The 18,619-nt window shown below is 41.3% G+C and overlaps 1 protein-coding gene across 1 annotated transcript in view; it reads left to right on the top strand.

Moving 5' to 3' along the window:
• Nucleotides 1-18,619, top strand: part of LOC111268412 (uncharacterized) — a 59,020-nt gene that overhangs the window by 547 nt on the left and 39,854 nt on the right. Inside the window, exons 2-4 of the mRNA XM_022847394.2 lie at nucleotides 97-806; nucleotides 17,174-17,621; nucleotides 18,444-18,559. Coding sequence (XP_022703129.1) covers nucleotides 17,475-17,621; nucleotides 18,444-18,559 — 263 coding nt within the window. The 5' untranslated portion in view covers nucleotides 97-806; nucleotides 17,174-17,474. The remainder of the gene's footprint in view (nucleotides 1-96; nucleotides 807-17,173; nucleotides 17,622-18,443; nucleotides 18,560-18,619) is intronic.

The following is an 18,619-nucleotide window of genomic DNA, read 5'->3' as shown; positions in this document are numbered from 1 at the left end:
TATGTATATATATATATATATATATAGGTGTGTCTGTGTATATGTACAGAAAAACGGACCAACAGAAAATAAAAGAGGCCCCGTTTTGCCAATTAGGGGAATATCAGCGTTCTTCTCAAAGTAAGGAATTAAGGAGTGCCGTGCGAGATTTAGTGGAGACGATTGACGACGCTGAAGTGGAAAAGTGGCCTCGTGCAGCCGTGGTGCAAGAGACGACGAAAAAAACGAGTACACACAGAAATAAAGGGTGTCTAATGGTCGACAAGGAGAGTACCAGAACGAAGTTATATTGTATCACGTGCCGCTGCGTGGGACCGTGAGACTAATAAATAGGAACATATTTTTGTGGTGTGTATCTATATACGTCCAAATGTACTTTGGATAGTCAACTCGTTTACTTAAGGGAGCTGCATGAGTGCGTGATCGGGAGTCTCTCATTGACAGATCATGAAACGGCTGAAAAGAATCTCGAGATAAAGTAATCAATATCTCTGCAAACCTTCAAGAGCGCTTCTTCTAGCGCGTGTAGGAATGCGTGCTAATGGATTCCTTAGGCACATCCTACCTGTCACAGTAACCGGTGCGTGCATGTGTGTGTGAGGTTAGTGTACTTAAAGCTGAGCTCCTTGGATGTGAATCTTGGATATTACGTCAACGAAATTACCGTGCATGTGTTTGTGTGTAAATAAGACATGTTATAATTGCCATTAGGCAAAAAAATTAGCACCGATATTCTGCTGGGCTCACAGATGGTTTCTGTCGTTCGGAAGTCACCTGGAACGGCTTGCGAAGGCCTATTTAATCAGGTAAGATGTGTTCCATCGCACTTTCGAATAGATAGAATAGATATACATCTACGTGCTGCTTGCGATCTCCAGCACCAGCTATTTTATTTTGGTAGACACTCCAGCTGAGCGACGCTTATAAGCCGCAAACTAACCGGATTGATACGAGAATCTATAGCAGGATCTATGTAGGACTCGGCCTAGGTGAATCACAGCTCTATTAGATATTCCGTGTAGCACTTACAAGTAACACTATCACCATCAATTCCCCCAAAGGCCGTTTACCACACTAGCATGTTTTTGGTCATGATGAATGTCAATTATAAGGTTAATGTATCACTAACTTTAAATAAATTCATCGTTTTATAGAATTCCATACCTGATCCTTTATTCACTCGCAGTTGTATACGATAGAATCGTGATATTTAGGAATGAGGGCTGAATGAAAACTTTAGGCAATGCAAAATAGACAACATTCTAATCATCTTAAAGGCGTGCAAATCTTATAACAACATGCTATGACGCTGGCCTGCGATAATTAAGTACGTCCCTTAACAAATATCAGCTATACTTTGCATGTATGTATACATCGTTGTTCCTGGGACGGCTGTTTGTATGTTGACGTGCACAAACCATCAAGCGTAGCACGACATTGTCTCTTACTGTCGTAAGATGGCCATTGTCCTCGACAGTCAAATTTACGCTTTCTTTCCCGGAAAGGCCACTGATATGGCCTCGTTGCCGAACTTGAACTTGAGCTGTCACATCGTATCACCACTAATTGGACGTGCGCGAACTATACAAATCACTACGATTCGTGCCCACAGCGGCCTATATACGGTCCGCGTACTTTCGCTGGCTAAACCAGCAATAACGGTAGTGATAGTAGCGGTACTTCAAGTTGTGTATGCTAATGGCTTCAATCCAATTTACTCATAATGATTTGTGTTTGTCGATTCTACTGTATTTACACAGCCTGACCAGCCAGCCGACGGTCCCGGCCATCTATTCCGCACTGTTATACGAACATTATTGTTTATCATTGCTATCACTGTCTATGCAGTTACCACCCGTGCCCGCTGTATTTTCAGAATTTCAGCACGTTCCTTCGAAAAAATACATTTGGAACGGAAATATCGAGTTGGCGTATTTATGCCTTTCAGATTTGGCGTGCACGTGTCCACGGCAGTCTGCTCAACCTACGCGTATTTATCTATCTATCTATATATATATAAAACACATAGGTTGAATAACATGTGTCACTGGAGGGACTTGAAGCAGTAACTAGGGTATTTCGACACACCCACCTATATATGTGGGTAGGTATGCCAGGAGAAATCAATAAGCCAATTCATGCTAACACGGGAGTGACTTACCGAGTCTGATCGACGCGTCACAAAATAGAACGGGTAGAAGCAAATAATGAATGCAACAATATGCTAACTCTACTATTTATCAGTTTCTAACTGATAAATATGGCCCAACATAAACTTAGCCCACTTGCGAAGTATAGGCGATATACTTTCTTCAGATCAAGCTACAATTTTGTGTTATGTCACGAACAATAGGTACCTGTCTCATTGTGGAGTTTCGTTCGTTCGCTTATGGGAAATGTCTTCGTACATGTCTTGTATCAGTCGCATAGTTCCTCTGAGTGCGCTGGACGTTAGTCATAATGACGAAACTTAGCTCCCGATAGACAGATCATAGAGGAAATAGTAGGAAGGCATTAAGAGCTGTTGAACCTAAAGGTAAAGTGAGTGCATGTGAGCAGACTGTGTCTGAAGATCGTAGTGATGCTTCATGCTCAGACGCTTCGGTTATGATCCGCACACATATTATTGCAGGCTCATTGGTCGAACTATTGTGTGTCCAGAAGTACATCTTGTCAAAAAGACGGTAACAAATGGTTGTACCTTTCTACCGAATCTGGACGACGGAGAAATTTATTGACAAATCGTTTGTAGGTGATTGTAACTTTGATATTCGTTGCGTGGCTGTTTCTTCTACCGAAAATCGAGAGCACATAACGTAACAGTATGAATAAAAGCTATGAAAAAAAAAAAACGAAAGATCGTTTCTTGCTTAAAGGATCACGCAGCACTTTCGAGCTTTTTAGTTCTCTCTTTCTACTGTTCTAATAATCTACAGTTCGAGTGCTATATTCTATCTGAATGCAGGCCAGCGTCTTTCCTTTCCCCTTCATGTGTGTGTGGGGAGGGCACTTGGCTCTTATTCGTCTAAGGCGCTGCCTAAAAATCATGGTACAACCATCATCGTGTAGCCGCTGTAGTATCTGTTGTTCCATCTTTCCCATACTTCCCCTACCTCCCATTTGCTCATCACCCCCCAAATGTGATGCGCTGACGAACTAGGTTATCACATATTATATCTTTCAGCAAGGTACTTTGCATGCATTGACGTGCTGCGGGCGTCGCGAAACCCGCCGAACGCCAATTACACGGTGCGTGTCTGATTGCGGTCGCATTCGGTCGAAAATATCCGACATAGATCAGTGGAGTAGAGGAAACATGGTCGCAAAGGTAAAAAAAAACAACAAGAGCAAGAGTATGGTGTGTTATTGGAACGGAAAAGAAGCGAACAGTTGATGAGTTAACGATGGACGAAGTAGGGACGATTATTACCAACGTACGATCGGTCAGTCGCTTGAATATATATCTACTTGGCTAATTTCCCCAGACATCGAAGCTTTATTTGGTGTTTTTTTTTCTTTTTTTTTTTTGCAAGCCATTTTGATAAGTGTTGTTGCCAAATATCTATCCCATCGGTTAACTCTCCCGACGGTTGACCAAACGTCAGAATGCCAAACTATATTAATGCGATATAGATATTACTGCACTATAACTATAATCCACTTAATATTCAGATGAAAATCGACGGATCTGGCCTGATAAAAGGTAGAAAAATGTAGGGAAATTTATCTATAGATAGAAGTTGGTATTAGTGCTTCCTATTAATATTATCGCAATTAAAAAACATCACGGCCGACGACCTTTGGTCAGAAACAAGTAGATGTTGTTACGCAGTAGCTATGCTCGCCTTTTCTTCTATTCTTCTGCCTTGTAGTAACTCTATGTGAGCTATAATAGAGACAAGTTCAATGTTGATTCGATGTACATAGACAATCTTAAGGTGTATAAGATTTTGGAATCACGTGATGAAAAGCCAAAAAGTGACGATGGTTATACAAAACACATATTTTGATATCCAAAAATAAGACCTAGATTGAGTACATTTGAGTATTCGGTCTCTCGGAACGTTCCTGATAGGCCTCATCAATAGGCTCGAAGTATCAGAAAAATATTGGAAGAAAAAATTGTTTGAGGACTCTGATATAGTTTTACAAAGAAAGAAGTCTAGAAGCAAAGGAATCTATTTTTTTTTCCAATTTATAATACCTTGGCAGGGGCGACGTAATAATTGGATCGCTCAAAAATGCATGATTGATTATGGTGTTCTGAATTTGTGCCAAAATGTGCGTATTTACTCTTGCACTTTGTACCTACTCTATGATAATTATTTGCTAGCGGAAATACGTAAAAAGTTAACACAAGTCACTGATATTGTTAAATCACATATAAACAACCAAGGTAAACGATATCATAGTGAGTCAGTTATTGAACACCACTACTCCAAGCCCGTGTCATCTTCAATTGGCCTTTTGTCTTCTTCTTGACTAGTAATTTGCCATAATATTGATCTATAATTCTTCAATGATGCATTGCACAGATATCGTACTGGCCAGTGTCAGTCAACGGATAAATACACCAACGATGGCTATGAAGGCAGAACATGCAGTAGGTTATATAGCATTACCGCTGCTATGCGATCAATGCAATTTTAGTTGCAGGTTACGTACTAGACGGGCATGCGTTCTGAACGTAATCTATATGAACAGTCATTAGACCACTACAAATAAGCAAATAATGGCAGTGTTCTGGGGTCGAATGATACAAGGACATCCGGTGAAGTCTCGGATTTGGCCTTAATGGTTGGACTTGATTCCGCTAAGATTAATACTGACTAATGCACTCTATCCCCTAAGCTTCACTTTCTGCTAGGGTGGAATTTCCTTGAGTCGTATTAGGGAATGTTAGGAAAAGTAAGAGGGCCTATGAATCGACTGCTCGTGGGTACTTCGTTTTATCAAACGCGCTGTATACCGATACCAGTGAAATCGGAGTTCTGACTGCGTCATCTGCTTGGTCGGCAGCCACGGGAAAAAAATCGGACATCCGTTGCTACACGCCCTTTTATTCAGAACATCTCTGGCTGTGACTTTCACTCCCTGACAGTAGCACATATGAACTCCACAAGCTCTGCTAAAACCAGATGATGCCACGAAACCCAAAATTCATTAAGCAATTCGATCGGCTGCTCCACTGCGCAATAGTATCATTATAGTTTAAATAAAAAAGCGGCAGAAAACGAAAGTATGATGAGTAAACGAATAGAGAAAAGCGGCATTGATTCGGACACTGGTTCCCAACAGATACAGAAAGTTGAAAGGTGCTCTTGCAAACTTTTGCGCTCCGAAAAGGCGCAGCTCTGTCAGAATGGAGGTAAGCTTTTAGGTAATTAACACGGACCTTTTTGATTCATGTATATAAATACTCCAGTTGTATTTTAGGATAGTACGTACCGCCGTCGCAATCGCCTCCACCGTAAAAATCAAACACACACCTATTAAAATGTGCTAACGTAATTATTGTTACATACTATACAGAGTGATTTAGGCTGACTGTCGTAAAAAGAGAAGAAGCTCTTGGTAGAAGTAACGGCGTAGGTTTCTGTACTGCCAACGCCAGGATCTTGCCCGCATAGAGATGCGATCCGGAGTGCGGTCGCGCGTCTCCCTCTGCCGTTGTCTAGCGTCTGTCTGACGCCGTATTTGTGTATCACAGCAGTTCGTACTGTGCAGGACAAGTTCATGGCATTGCCGGCCAGCGTCCACTTTAACTTCTACGAGCTGCCTACCGATAACAAAAGGAACCAGTATAACACCGGCGCCGAAGACGTATTCGCATACTGCCGATGTAGTGAAGCTGTACAGGCGCTAGTACGGGTAACACAATTTGGTAAACTCGGATGACGAAGACGAGTCAACAGGGTACGAAAACAATAAAAAGTTACGCATGCAGGTGCGATGCTCGCGTACCCGTACGAATCCGTGCATCCCTTTCCCCCCATCGTTTCTGCAACTCCGTGCAAACATGTGGCATTGATGCTCATTTTCGATGCAGTTCAATAATAACACAGGGTTGGTACTATTTTCAGAGATCTGTACGACGCCAACACTGTAGCAGCGGTAAATCATTGAATTGTAGAAAGCAACAGTAGAATGAACACGCTGAGCTGCTGATGCCTGCGTGCGAACGTCTAAACGTGTGGGTTATTACATCACGGCCGACTACCGATACGCACGCGTGTGCATATTGCAAATTGAGCCTAGTATATGTTTACGTCTATCGTGTTGATAATAAAGGACGCGACGTGCGGGCCGTTCGACAGTGTTATTTAGCAGATGATCAGTGAAAAACGGGAAGGGCAAACGATTAGGTCAATAGAGGTGCGTCCATATTTGACATGGTAAATTTCTAGCATCAAATTTATATGTATAGGTGCGATTAAACAACGGAACATGTACGTGCTTAGTAGCGAACCCTGTAGACATACGATAACATCTGATAACCTTGCATTTATGCACGTGATACTTATTGATTAGATACAAGGGGATGGGACAGGGCACGAAAATCGACGATCATTCGATAGAACAAGAAGGTTGTAACGCCAACTATAATCAAAGTATTATAACAATCGCTTATAACGTATTTGTATGGACTGTGATAAAGTGCGGCTGTTAGTGATGGTCCGCAAGTTAGACGGCCGTGACATGGAAACGTCGAGAGTGATATCAACAATAGCCGACAAATACTATATTCATTAGCTTATATGGACTATTAATAGGAAAAGAGTTGTTCGGTGGTACGCCAGCTGTTTCGTGAAGAAAAGGTGGTGGCTTTTATTGTTCATTATAGCTCAATATTTTTAGATCAGACTATTTCAGTACGCCAATATCGTTGGACGGACCGCGACATATTGTAATACCCCCTACCGGCTTCCGGTACGACGTATGAAGAGAATCAATTTATAGACCATGCAGTTTTCGTTTACTATGGCACCCATAATGGCACGATAGGGCACAGTTGATATTCGCTAGACTACATCGATTGAGCACCGGCTTAGTTCTGTCATTCAGTCGATAGACGCACTGACAGGCTTACAAAGACCTTTTCCTCGTGAAAACATTAAGAAAAATCGTCTCGTTCACAACAGTTCTACATACTTTACTACTGTAAATCAATTTTAGTAGTAGGTAAAAACGTCACCAACGACGTACTATGTTACTACAGGACAGAATAGCGGGAAACACGGCCCAGCGAGAAGTTTCTAGCCACGTGCGGGTAGACACCTTCGACAAATTGTGGTACTGCGTCCCTACATTCAGTCCTAGCGAAATAGTTCATTTAAAGTAGTGCTGGGCACTGACAACGACGACAAAGAAAGAAAAGGCGTTGCAAAATTATAAATCTGAGCACTCCATTGAACTAGCACCAGCTAACCGGCAGGCTGTTCGTCGGCCCTATGTGCCATTAGGCTCAATGAACCGTACAAGTTGCAGTCAGCAGTGACAACGACTGCAATGATGCTGCTGATGGGAGGGCGCAATCAAGTAAATCGGCCATGATGTCTCTCGCCTGGCCAAAAGAGCATATCAACGTTATGTAACACAGGATGAGTGACTCCTGGATCGGCAAGAGATCACTGTGTGTTGAACAGAAGTTGGATAATCCGGATAATGAGCACCTTTTACTTCAGCCATTTAGGCAAATTGGTTTGACCTGTTTTCAACGTATCAACCATCCTTTCTCAGCAATAAAAAAAACAGTAAAATTACGCTGTGTGGGTGTGTGTGTGTGTGTGTGTGTGTGTGTGTGTGTGTGTGTGTACAGCCTCCTGAATAACAAGGAGAATAGGCAGTGGATGGTTAATCTTAGATGGAACAATTTGACTAAGATATTGACTATATGCCAAACAGAGTCGAGTTTATATGTCTATTCGTTCTGAAAACCGTTATGGTCATCTTGATCAGAACAAGCATATAGCTCGCTTCTAATCGTTGTAAGATAGTAAAATAAAAAAATATCATTGTCACCTAACTTGTTTATTCCTCTTTCCGCGCGACGATCCGTTTGTCGTTAATACTAGGCACCGTATGTTTAATAAATAGCAGTGATATGCCGCATTTACGTTTTAACCGTGAGATTCTCCGCTGTTACAACTTCCACTTAACTGAAGGCTATCATAGGGCGTGCGGTCGAGAAACGACTAGATTCGTGTAGACAATGTTAGGGAAAATTTCCCTTGTCCTAGGGCCGTTCGCATGTTTAGATTTGATAGCAGCGCCACTCGTATGTAGACATGTCGATCGCTTAGGGACAAAATGTTGACTTTACGTCCCCTGCTGGAAGTGATTGAAATTAATGACCAATGATAAAATAACGTTTTTCGAGTCTAAATAGTTGACTTAGTCCGTAATGTCACTTTAGAACCGTAAAGTTCTATTGCATAGTTATGCGCAAGTGATTTACTATAAGAACACAAAGACCCAGCCGTGTGGAACTGGAAGTTGAAGAAGTTAGATTTGACACAGCTGATGTTATAGTTCAGGGTGTTTTAAAATACTGAAACCGGTAAACGTAATTACGTGCCCGTAATTTCATGAAAAAATATAAATCTAATAATTTCGTGATCTGTTGAGATGTAGGGTATTTTCGTAGGCTTTCTACTTGAACCTTTAACGTGTCAACGCAATAACTTCAAAAAAAATTTACATTACAAATGTAAAGGTTGAAATGCACCCAAGCGACATCGATAGACTGTCAATTAGAAGGAACCGATTTCAAAGCACTAACACCCATTCAAAATAAAGATATTGCAAGCGTTCCCTGATCACAGTCCCTTTGAAATGTTCAAAGAACATAAATTATTGTTTTTAACAATTGACCCTCTATACAAATATCTAAAAAGTTTAATAATACATTGTGTTACCATCCCCCGTTCTCTTTTGCCATCTTTTATTCTCTACCGGTCAATTGTTTGTTGCTCATGCCTCATTGCAGCTTCGTCTTATGATAAGTTGTCTTTCGTTTGCCACTGATACTTAGCGGAAAAGCCGGTGCAACCGTTGAAAGGTTTTCAATCAATCACTAATAACCAGCAAAGCCTTTGTAGAGAAATTGTTGTACGGATTGATACTAATGGATGAGACTGTTTCTTTTTATAAGTTTTTTTCTACTGCCTCAACTGATTAGCCTTTCTACCCCTCCTAGAACTGACGATGCTGGAAATCGGCCATGCAGAGGTTCTAGCTCCGAGCGCCGATCACGGTAAAAGGTCCGATATTGCTCTTAAACCGCTAGGGAGGGATAGAGCGTTCTTCTGTCATCATTACCGCTATTTACTTTCACTGTATTAACGAGCGTTTTTACGAGCATTCCTGGCCCGCCTTAAATGGAGCGGACACAACTGAATCACGCTACGAGAACAAGGTTAACAAACAGAACTTGGTAATGTAATAACATCTAATGAGAAATAACAAACGAAAGGAGGGCACTTTCGAGGGGCTCGCCCCTTTGCAAAAGCTCAGGTATTCGTAGAGTAGGCAGATCGTTAAGAACCTATCAACTGAGCTGACTGCGGTTGGTGATGCCAAATAATAATCGTAATAAAACATTGGCGGCGGTAACGAATGTTTACTTTGTTCGAGATAGTATAATCTCAGTATAGAGCACGTATATTGTTCTGCTGTGCCCTAGTAGGACGCTGTTCTCGCTTCTATCGAATTGTTTTAGAGAGAAAATTGAGAGAATCTCAAATGAAGCCTTACATGAATGGGAGAACGCATCTCAAGAGCTATATGGTTTGAAGAAAAAAAAATTCCATTTATTAGCATGGCTAACCGACTATATCTACTAATGCCGAATGTGTGGGCAGTAAACCGAGTCCCGAATTTGTTTCGAACACAAAAACAAATTATTCATGCATGTCTCGTAGAAACTTGAAATCGTTAGAGCACTTAGAAGTGCTTCTAAATTAAGCCCCAACGAAAAAAAAAAAAAAAAAAAGAAAATTCGCGTTAACAACTGTAAAGCGGCGATTCTGCCTGTACTATTTTGCCCATTGGCGGCAAGTTCGACGTTTGCTGTTCACTATAGCAACTTGCCATTGTATAGACTTTACGGAGCTTGGACTTTGCGTCAATATGCGTCATATAAATGAACAGATCGCATATGGATATAGTGAGATTTTCTGTGTACAACGAAAGCAGGAAGTCGACGATAATCAACACATTCGTAACGCCGAAGGCGAAACCTTATTGCTATTATGACAGGTACCCATATTCATCATCAAGTTAGCGTCTTCAATGCTATTGCTCATACTTTTATGACACACGAACATTGACTGAATTGGGTTATTAACAATTATCTATTATATGACCTACGCCCAGAAGCTAAGGTGTGCTGTCATAAATTACATCATAAAACTTTGCCACACGCATAATGCTATAGGTATATAGTGATATTGGTTTGTAGTGAGAATGTCTACGAATTTATGATCACTTTTCCCATATGTACATATTGGTGATTGTAGTAGTCAACTCGATGGCTATACAACGAAACGTTTTCTTCATTCGGAACCGCTAATCTGGCTTCTGAGTTCCGGAAACACGAACGGATCGGAAACGAAGGTTGGGCGACCAAATTTAACTAGCTTACAGAGGAGAATGGATGTCTCGCGTCAGAGGCAAACGACAAAGGCGATGCCTTGTGTGTTATGCGGCACTGCACCGTGATGAATGATGACCTTGTACAATTAGAGCGTTCCACTGCAGGGGCCGTTGCTGGTGTCAAACCTTGATAATAATTCCTATAGCTAGTGACGCTGCTTTGCCACTTTCCTCTTAGTAGCAGTTCGACGACCGCGGCTCGATTCATCGTAAACCTTGGAAAATCCGCGACGGATTTCGTTCTGAAAACGTCCCGCTGAAAAGGTCGCTGGTAACAGTTCAAACGTCGGTCGTTTCTCGTTGTCCAGTGTTGTCGAATATACTACAGTTCCGTAATGACGCAATGTCCAATTGGCCAATCGTTGTTGAGTTTTTCGGCTAAATCTAGCTACGATGACGACAACAGTGATTACGATGTTTATGATGTTTGTTACTGAAAGGATCATACGAATCGTGTGTGGAAGCAAAAACTGACTAATATGCCACCGTATATGTGTGGTACTCATAGCACCGCGGTATATATTACAGAAAAGTAATGTTATCATAAAAGCTCGCATTGATAATGCTGTTTATCGTACCAGAACGGCTACAAATATGGCCCTGTGTCGGACTCATGCACATGCTTAATATCAAACGTACAATCATTCAAAAGATGCATGTAGACGTGTTATCTGCTAATTCTGGATGGCAACGCTTTTGAAACAAAGATAAATATGTTTCGCTACTTTTGACTCTACGCCTCTGTTGTTGGGCCGCAAGCCCAATGTTCATACGAGGAATTGTTTCGCTATGACGGCATATCGTACAATGTGTACTTCGGTCGACGCTATTGGCCGCGGCTGAACCAATATTGGGTCATCACAGCTGTCTGCTAGAATCAGAAGCAAACGAACGAGTGGCTACGCGAATACAGTGACTCGCAGGCGTATTCTGCCGGAAATAGTTGCCAACGATGCGTACCATTTCGTCAACTAATTCTAATTAACTAATGATAATTTCCGCTATGAGTCACCTGTATCTACACAGATACTGTGATAAGTAATTGTGAATTTACACGATCGATTACCATGAATAAACCGTTCGATCCTATGGGGTCTCTAAAACGAAGTCCATAGAAGAAATGGCAGAAGAAGCTGAGTCGAAAACTCGTAGCACGATTTGGCGACAGCATATTTAAACTATGCAGCTAAGGGGACACTCAGATGTTTTAAGGACTTAGCCTAGGTATGTTGATCTTTAGAGTTCATTTATATATACGTAATGTTCAAGCACGGACATCCTAAGCTGTCTCATATTATAGATACACCAAATCATGTTTTCGGCCAGTGTTTAATATAAATTAAATCTGGAAATCGCACTTCAAGAACAAACTTTTGCTCTACCCCAAAAATATTCTAGAAAAAGAAGTACCTCAACGTTATTATATTTGTAAAGATTATTATCCAAGGAGGAAGTTACGTTTCAGTCAGGAAACTCGAGCATCGCATGACGAACATGAAGATGACATATTAGATAGACACGGAACATAAAAGTACCGAATCATTAACCTTGGTTAGGTCTAATGATGTATCCCACAGACATCCGAGAGTGATTTTTCGTAGGGCACGATCCTTTTAGGTATCTTGGCCTTTACGACTTCCGTGGAATAAGGATTTTCATAGATAATAGCAATAACAATAATATTATTATTATTATATACCTGCCAGAATCATAAACCATTACAGATGAAATTGAAGTAAACTCGTCTCACCTTTCGATGTACCGCAACCATCGGCACCTCAGTGTCCTTTGTTGTTCTCTCTGACAGATATCTATACATTACCTCTAATTGTCTACCAAAAAATAAGATTGGTTTTTGGGCCTATCGTACCTTCTAACTAAAAACAGAACTAAAAACAGAATTTACCGAACATAACGCTATATTAGGACCTTAGGTTTGAGGGGTTTTTGCGTCAATAGGACGCAAATAACTAGAAGTTTGTACGCATAACATTAACTCTCGCTGTGAACCTTTTGTTAGCTATGTTGTCACTATTAACAACGTCGTGGTTATTGTGACCATAGACTGTAGACTGTCGGTGCATAGTTATGTAGGTGTTCTGCAAAGCTCTCGTCAACGTCTTAAAAATAGGCGTTCGTTAAGGTTAACCAACAAATGTATACGGATATTGCAATCGGAATACACGTGGGTACCGCGACATGTAGCCAATTACTAGCTGGTCTGGCTCGCTACGGTTATTCTATACAATTCTGTCCTGTTTTTCTGTAACCAACGTGGGAGGGAATCAGAAAGTCAGCTTCCCGCGGGAATGCATCAGCCCGCACAGAACCAGGCCTTCACGTTAGCAGTGACACGAACAGCTAGCGCGTCTATAGATCAGCAAAAGTGGGAATGGCAGAATTGTTTGTCGTCAACGTCGATAATGCCGCTAGCTTCGCGTTAGCTCCGAAACTTGCTTTGGTTTCGAGCGCGCGGCATTCTCGTAACTTCCTTTCGATCGTAGGCAGATAGTAGGTGCTCAAATCGATGGAAACGGCACCAGTAGCAACTGTGGTGGCACAGACCCACACTAAGGTCAACGGCACGCCAAGGGATTGACGCCCTCCTTTATAAGCCTCTGACTTTGCCGTTACAATTGTCTATGGCGAGTTGCTACTGTTTACGTCAGCGCTACAGGCAGTAGGGCAATAGTAAGGGCCAAAAAATGCTGACTGCGGTTTGATTAAGACTAAAATAGAAAGGCCCTAGATAAGTATTAATTTCTATTTTTCCGCTCCTTGACTTGGCAGCGGCGCAAATTAGCCGGAGCATTTTTGCACTATGATGTTACTTCATAGTTATTCTCACTCTAAATTCATGCTCGTAATGCACCTACTAGATACCGTACGACTGTGCACCAGATAAAATACAGTGAACTTCACTTCATAACTGAAGTGAGTGAAACATAAATCAGCTATTTAACAAATATAAACTTGTGAAATGAACAAAGGTAAACAGGTGGCTATTTTCATTATTGGCCACTGACTGTTACACCAGATGCGAGTGCTTAAGAAAGATATAGCAGAGCCTTTAGGAAAGAGATCAATATGCTAGGACATCCCGACGACGGTAGAAATGCGGGGCGCTGAACATAGACTCTTTACATAATAACACGGCGGACGAAACGGGGGGAGCTCGCGAGGCGTGCCGGCCGGGCTCATCGGCTGGTCAGCAAACTTACAACACTATTCAGGCATTTGTTCAGGTATAAACGAACCGTGTATGTTATTATGGCTATATGTCTGGCGCGGTTATTACTCTGCCGCTGGCAGATTCCGATGACGATCATGGGGATTGGGTGAACACGCTTATTCTCGTTGTCTCGCGTACTCCTAGTGGATCGGAAGGAGTCGAGCCAACCGCCCGATGCTCAGAAAAATCACCTTTTCCGCCCAAGTTTTGGCCAGCTTGTTAGCGCTATCGATAGTGTAAGTATTGAGAATGATGCTGCCAGCAGCGGCAGCCAAGCTGTAGGAAAGATGGGCGCCATACGCCGGGAGAACAACCACTTGCTAATCGTGCTTGCAATGCGGCCATGCATTGTAGTCTTGATCCTGATCCGTTGCTGTTGCTGCAGTGCGCCACTATATGTGTTGCCGTAGAGACCTCAACTATATAACCAATACAATATTACGGCTGACGCAACAACGACTGGTGTATCTATAGGAAAAGCGATTAAACTGCCGCACGAAGCAACGAACGAAGAAAAAGGCGACGGCTAGAAAATCTCGCCAGCATCCCTACAAAAGGTATGCCAGAACCAACAGGACAAGGACAAAAGCGTGCGAAGGAACAGCTACAGCGGCGATAACAGAAAGCTACGACCAGATCGGATCAATCAGCACAGCATGATATGTTGTCAGACCAGTTCAACGTGTGTCGTTCCGCTATGCTCTATAAGAACTGACTCATAGCGAACTCTAACACCGGTAGACATAGATTGAAGTCAGTTAGCGAGGGTGTGCATGCAAAGCAAACGTGAAGAATAGTAATTTTACCTCGAGGATAGGGCAAATAGCGAGAGTTCCGAAGGTTCATAGCAACGCATAGCTTTCAACTACCTATATATTTGATATATCTGGATTTAGTTGATGATGAATTTGTTGCAGTTAGTAGAAAAGCAGCGTTATCTCTAGAGAGAAATAATACACGATACAAGTGTCCTTCAGTATAAGGAACAATGGAAGAAAGGTCTTCAAATCAGGGAGTCGGCTTTGACGACGGTGCGAGTTTATATAGTATGTATGAATTCAACGTATTTATAGCGTTTTAGCATGAATTTCTACAGTGCGCCGATTTTTCAGCGGCGAAGCTGTGGCAACGACGACGGCAGCGGCGGCGGCGGCGGCGGCGGCTCGCTAAATGAGATCGTGACACATTTCTGTATAGCGCTTCTCGGTTACGTTAATAAATTCCACGCCATCATCATACAAAAAAAAGATACCAAAGCTGGGCTATTATTGTTATTGAAATTCTGAATGTAATTGACCTTTTGGCCTGATTGTGACTCCAGTTTTGTAAAAACATGTCATAACTTTTCTAAACTGAAATACTCTACAATACATCCCTTCCTTTCACGATAAAAAAGGAGATGAGAATTATGATAGGGCTTAACGTATTCTCGTCTGTACACATGTGTAGGTAAATGAAACACGCACGACATGCGATGTGAAGCACCGATCACTTATGAAGGCTTTATTTAATTACGAGTAAGTTGATTTCCACTTAGCAGACATATATTGCTGAGCGAATTACCGCAGCGCCGAACGCTGGATGGTTGTCTTCGTCGGTTCAACATTAAACGATCTGCCACGACAAAAACATTCATCTCTCGTTTCGGGGCCCAGCAAAAGCCGCAGCAAAAACAACAGCGCGGGAGAGTCCGCTCCCGCTAACATCAGCTTCGACGGACATCAGCGACCGCTATATATACACTATGTGCTTGTGTAGACGGCTAGTCGTCAATGCTGCCTTTGTCTGCGGCCTTTATGCTGTCGCCGCGCCGTACGGTCGAAGGACTATTATCACATGATTGTTATTACGTTAGACGCGCACAGAGACAGTTAAATGCATACATCCGTAAAAATCAACCTACGCTCAATTCAATCAAACGCTTTTGCGTAGTCCAGAAACGAATCAACCGGTCGCGAATTTATTGAGGGTGGCGTCGCTGAAGTGCGATCGAGTTATCACGAAAGTCTTGCTATCGTTTTTGTCGTTAGCAGCGCCGTCATCAACTTCGACACCGCCAAATTGACATGAATCCATAAATAACAAAAAGAAAAAACGTTTTGATAAACGAACACAAATCATTACCATAACAAATCGCAAATTGCACGCACTACTTTAGCAACAATAGCAGTAGGTAATGATGGCAACCGCGGCAATTACATCATCGATGTTTTCCTCAACGGTTCATTGAACTAGGGCCGATAGATGGAATACGCATCTCTTCAATGATAATTTGATGCCAGCAAAATTCACAATGACAATTGTATGTGGTACGAGGGCTGTCGAGGCGGGGGAAGAAGATCATAAGGGGCGAACAGGGACGCTCTGACGTTGAACTGATCGTCGTCACTGTTTTTGTCGAATTGGCATTATAGCGTCAAATATATAGCGTACTAGATTATTCTTTGGATTGCAGTCACAACAAGATCAGCGACTTTAGAGGCGTTATGCTATTGCACCAAACGCTACCCACAATACCCATTGGGAGGGGCAACTGGAAAAGCGGGTGATAATGGTTCAAGTGGACGCTAGCTATCAGCTGTCAAGATCCGAACCTTTGCTGATATGTCGTTAGGGAAAGATGACTTTACTAGAACGAATTTTACAATGTCAATGATATGAAAAAAAAAAGAATCTCTTCGAAAATTAGAGAAAACATAGAGGACAGTAGAGTGCAGACAAAAGAGTTGAACCTTGTTCACTGTTCTGTTAGATCACTGCAGCTGTTAATGTGATTTAGAATAGGTTTCGAAAATTAAAATCATCAAATATATCCTCAAAGCCTCGCTTACGAAGTTATGTTCTTTTCATGGTATAAGTTCTATAGGATTGGTAATAGTAAGATTATTATATTTCCAGATTTAGACGGTCAAAATAGTTATGGTAGTTTATCAAAATATATCCGTAAATCTTAGTATTAAATAATCGGCTGGTAATATCAAGACGCTGATTACTAAGCCGACTATATATATATATATATACAAAGTGTTGACATGTACCACTAAATCCCGCCTAGCTGTTCTATATTACCGGGGTACCTGGGCAAAATATTCAATCATTTAAAATATCTACATAGTGAAAATAGAAAAAAGAGGAATGTATAGGATAACTTCGGATTTTCTAATGATAACTTTATAAGATTACCGATTTTGCTGAAACCGAGTGTTTTTCTTTAATATTTATATATTTATTCCATCGTGACTTTGTTTTATCCGCCTGTTCGTGTCGTGTCTGTTGTCTTTTCAGGTTTTGTAGGCCGATCCAGTGACGTGGCTATCAATATCACACGTATCGAAAAAAGATGACAACCCTTTTGGCTAGAGTGGATACCTAACCGGACGATCCGACGGCACGAACGGATCCAGTTAACTTTTTCCCGGGGTGGCAACTCACTGATACGAAAAAAAGAAAAAAGAACACTGTTCCACATAAAAAAGAAGAGCAAGAAAATTACTAAAAAATTGCCCTTAAGCAACGTGCATACGTGGGTAAATTGACGTGTATAGAGTGGGCAACTGTCCCTGATCAATCGCCCACCTTGACGAAGATGACATCCAAATCGACGGGAAAAGATAATCTGCTGGAAAGTGGGGGGACATATCATATACACAATGGCGATGCTCAAAATGGCCATGTTAACCATGCCTTCTGCGAAATCCCGTTAGATTCCAATGGAAATGGCACTCTTAAAGAGGTAAGAAAAACGTCTTTCCAAGTATCAATATGTTGGCTATAGGTATATGCAGAGATTTGACTACAAAGTTTTACGGATCAATCTCGTTATAGCTTTTTTTAAAGGAACTTTTGAACTGGCTTGATGGTGTGGGAAAAACGGTGAACCTTTCTAGTACTTTTTTCCGTAAGATGCAATAGCCCAAAATAGTTTTTCTTCCATTTATCGCGAAACATAATGCTCAGTTTAAGGGCTTCTACCCAGAAATTTTGCAAAGTATATATATATATATATATATATATATATATATATATATTAGCGTTCAATCTAATACTTAGCAGGTGTTAAGAAAACTTAACTTTCCGTCATTTACGTAAATACGTTTTTTAAACCAAATATTTTCTCTGTTTTTTTGAGCCCGTACTGAAGGTTAAATATTTCCTATTAACTATGAAAAGGGATAACACTTTTGCGAATTCTCTAACTGCGAGACACTTATTTATGGGGCTATTTTTAGTCATTTATATATATACGTCTTACATTTTAAATAAACTAGTGTTTATTTAAAATGTAAGTGTATAGAATGCAAAAATTACATCGTTATGGGATATCAGCAGCTGTGGGTCAGCTCTGTTAATAAGGCATTCTCTGCCCTCGTTTTTAATAACCCCGTTGATTAGTACGATTGCTAATATTCGTGTCTAACCTTATACCTAATCCAAAGAAATTTTACAGTTTCATCGGATTAGGGAAAATCCGGCTCAGATGCTTTCAAACCAATCTGGAAGTTAGGCCTAACACTAAATCATTTTAGAAAACAGAATATGCTCACTGTAATTTCAGGGAGAAAAACATGATGAAAAAATCTGCATGCTAGAAATGCCTGCCAACGGCGACGAGAAGAATCGCCAGCCGTCCCCAACGATAGTACCTGATAACACGCATCGAAAATATCTTTGGTAAGTCTGAAAATATCTTTGGTTTTGCCAGCATAGAGCCATTGTATTGACAATATATAA

Source organism: Varroa jacobsoni, unplaced genomic scaffold (genome assembly GCF_002532875.2).
Source record: "Varroa jacobsoni isolate VJ856 unplaced genomic scaffold, vjacob_1.0 scaffold_1282, whole genome shotgun sequence".
Classification (NCBI taxonomy): Eukaryota; Metazoa; Arthropoda; class Arachnida; order Mesostigmata; family Varroidae; genus Varroa; species Varroa jacobsoni.
Note: the sequence above shows the minus strand (reverse complement) of the source record. Positions and strands in the feature narration are given on the sequence as shown.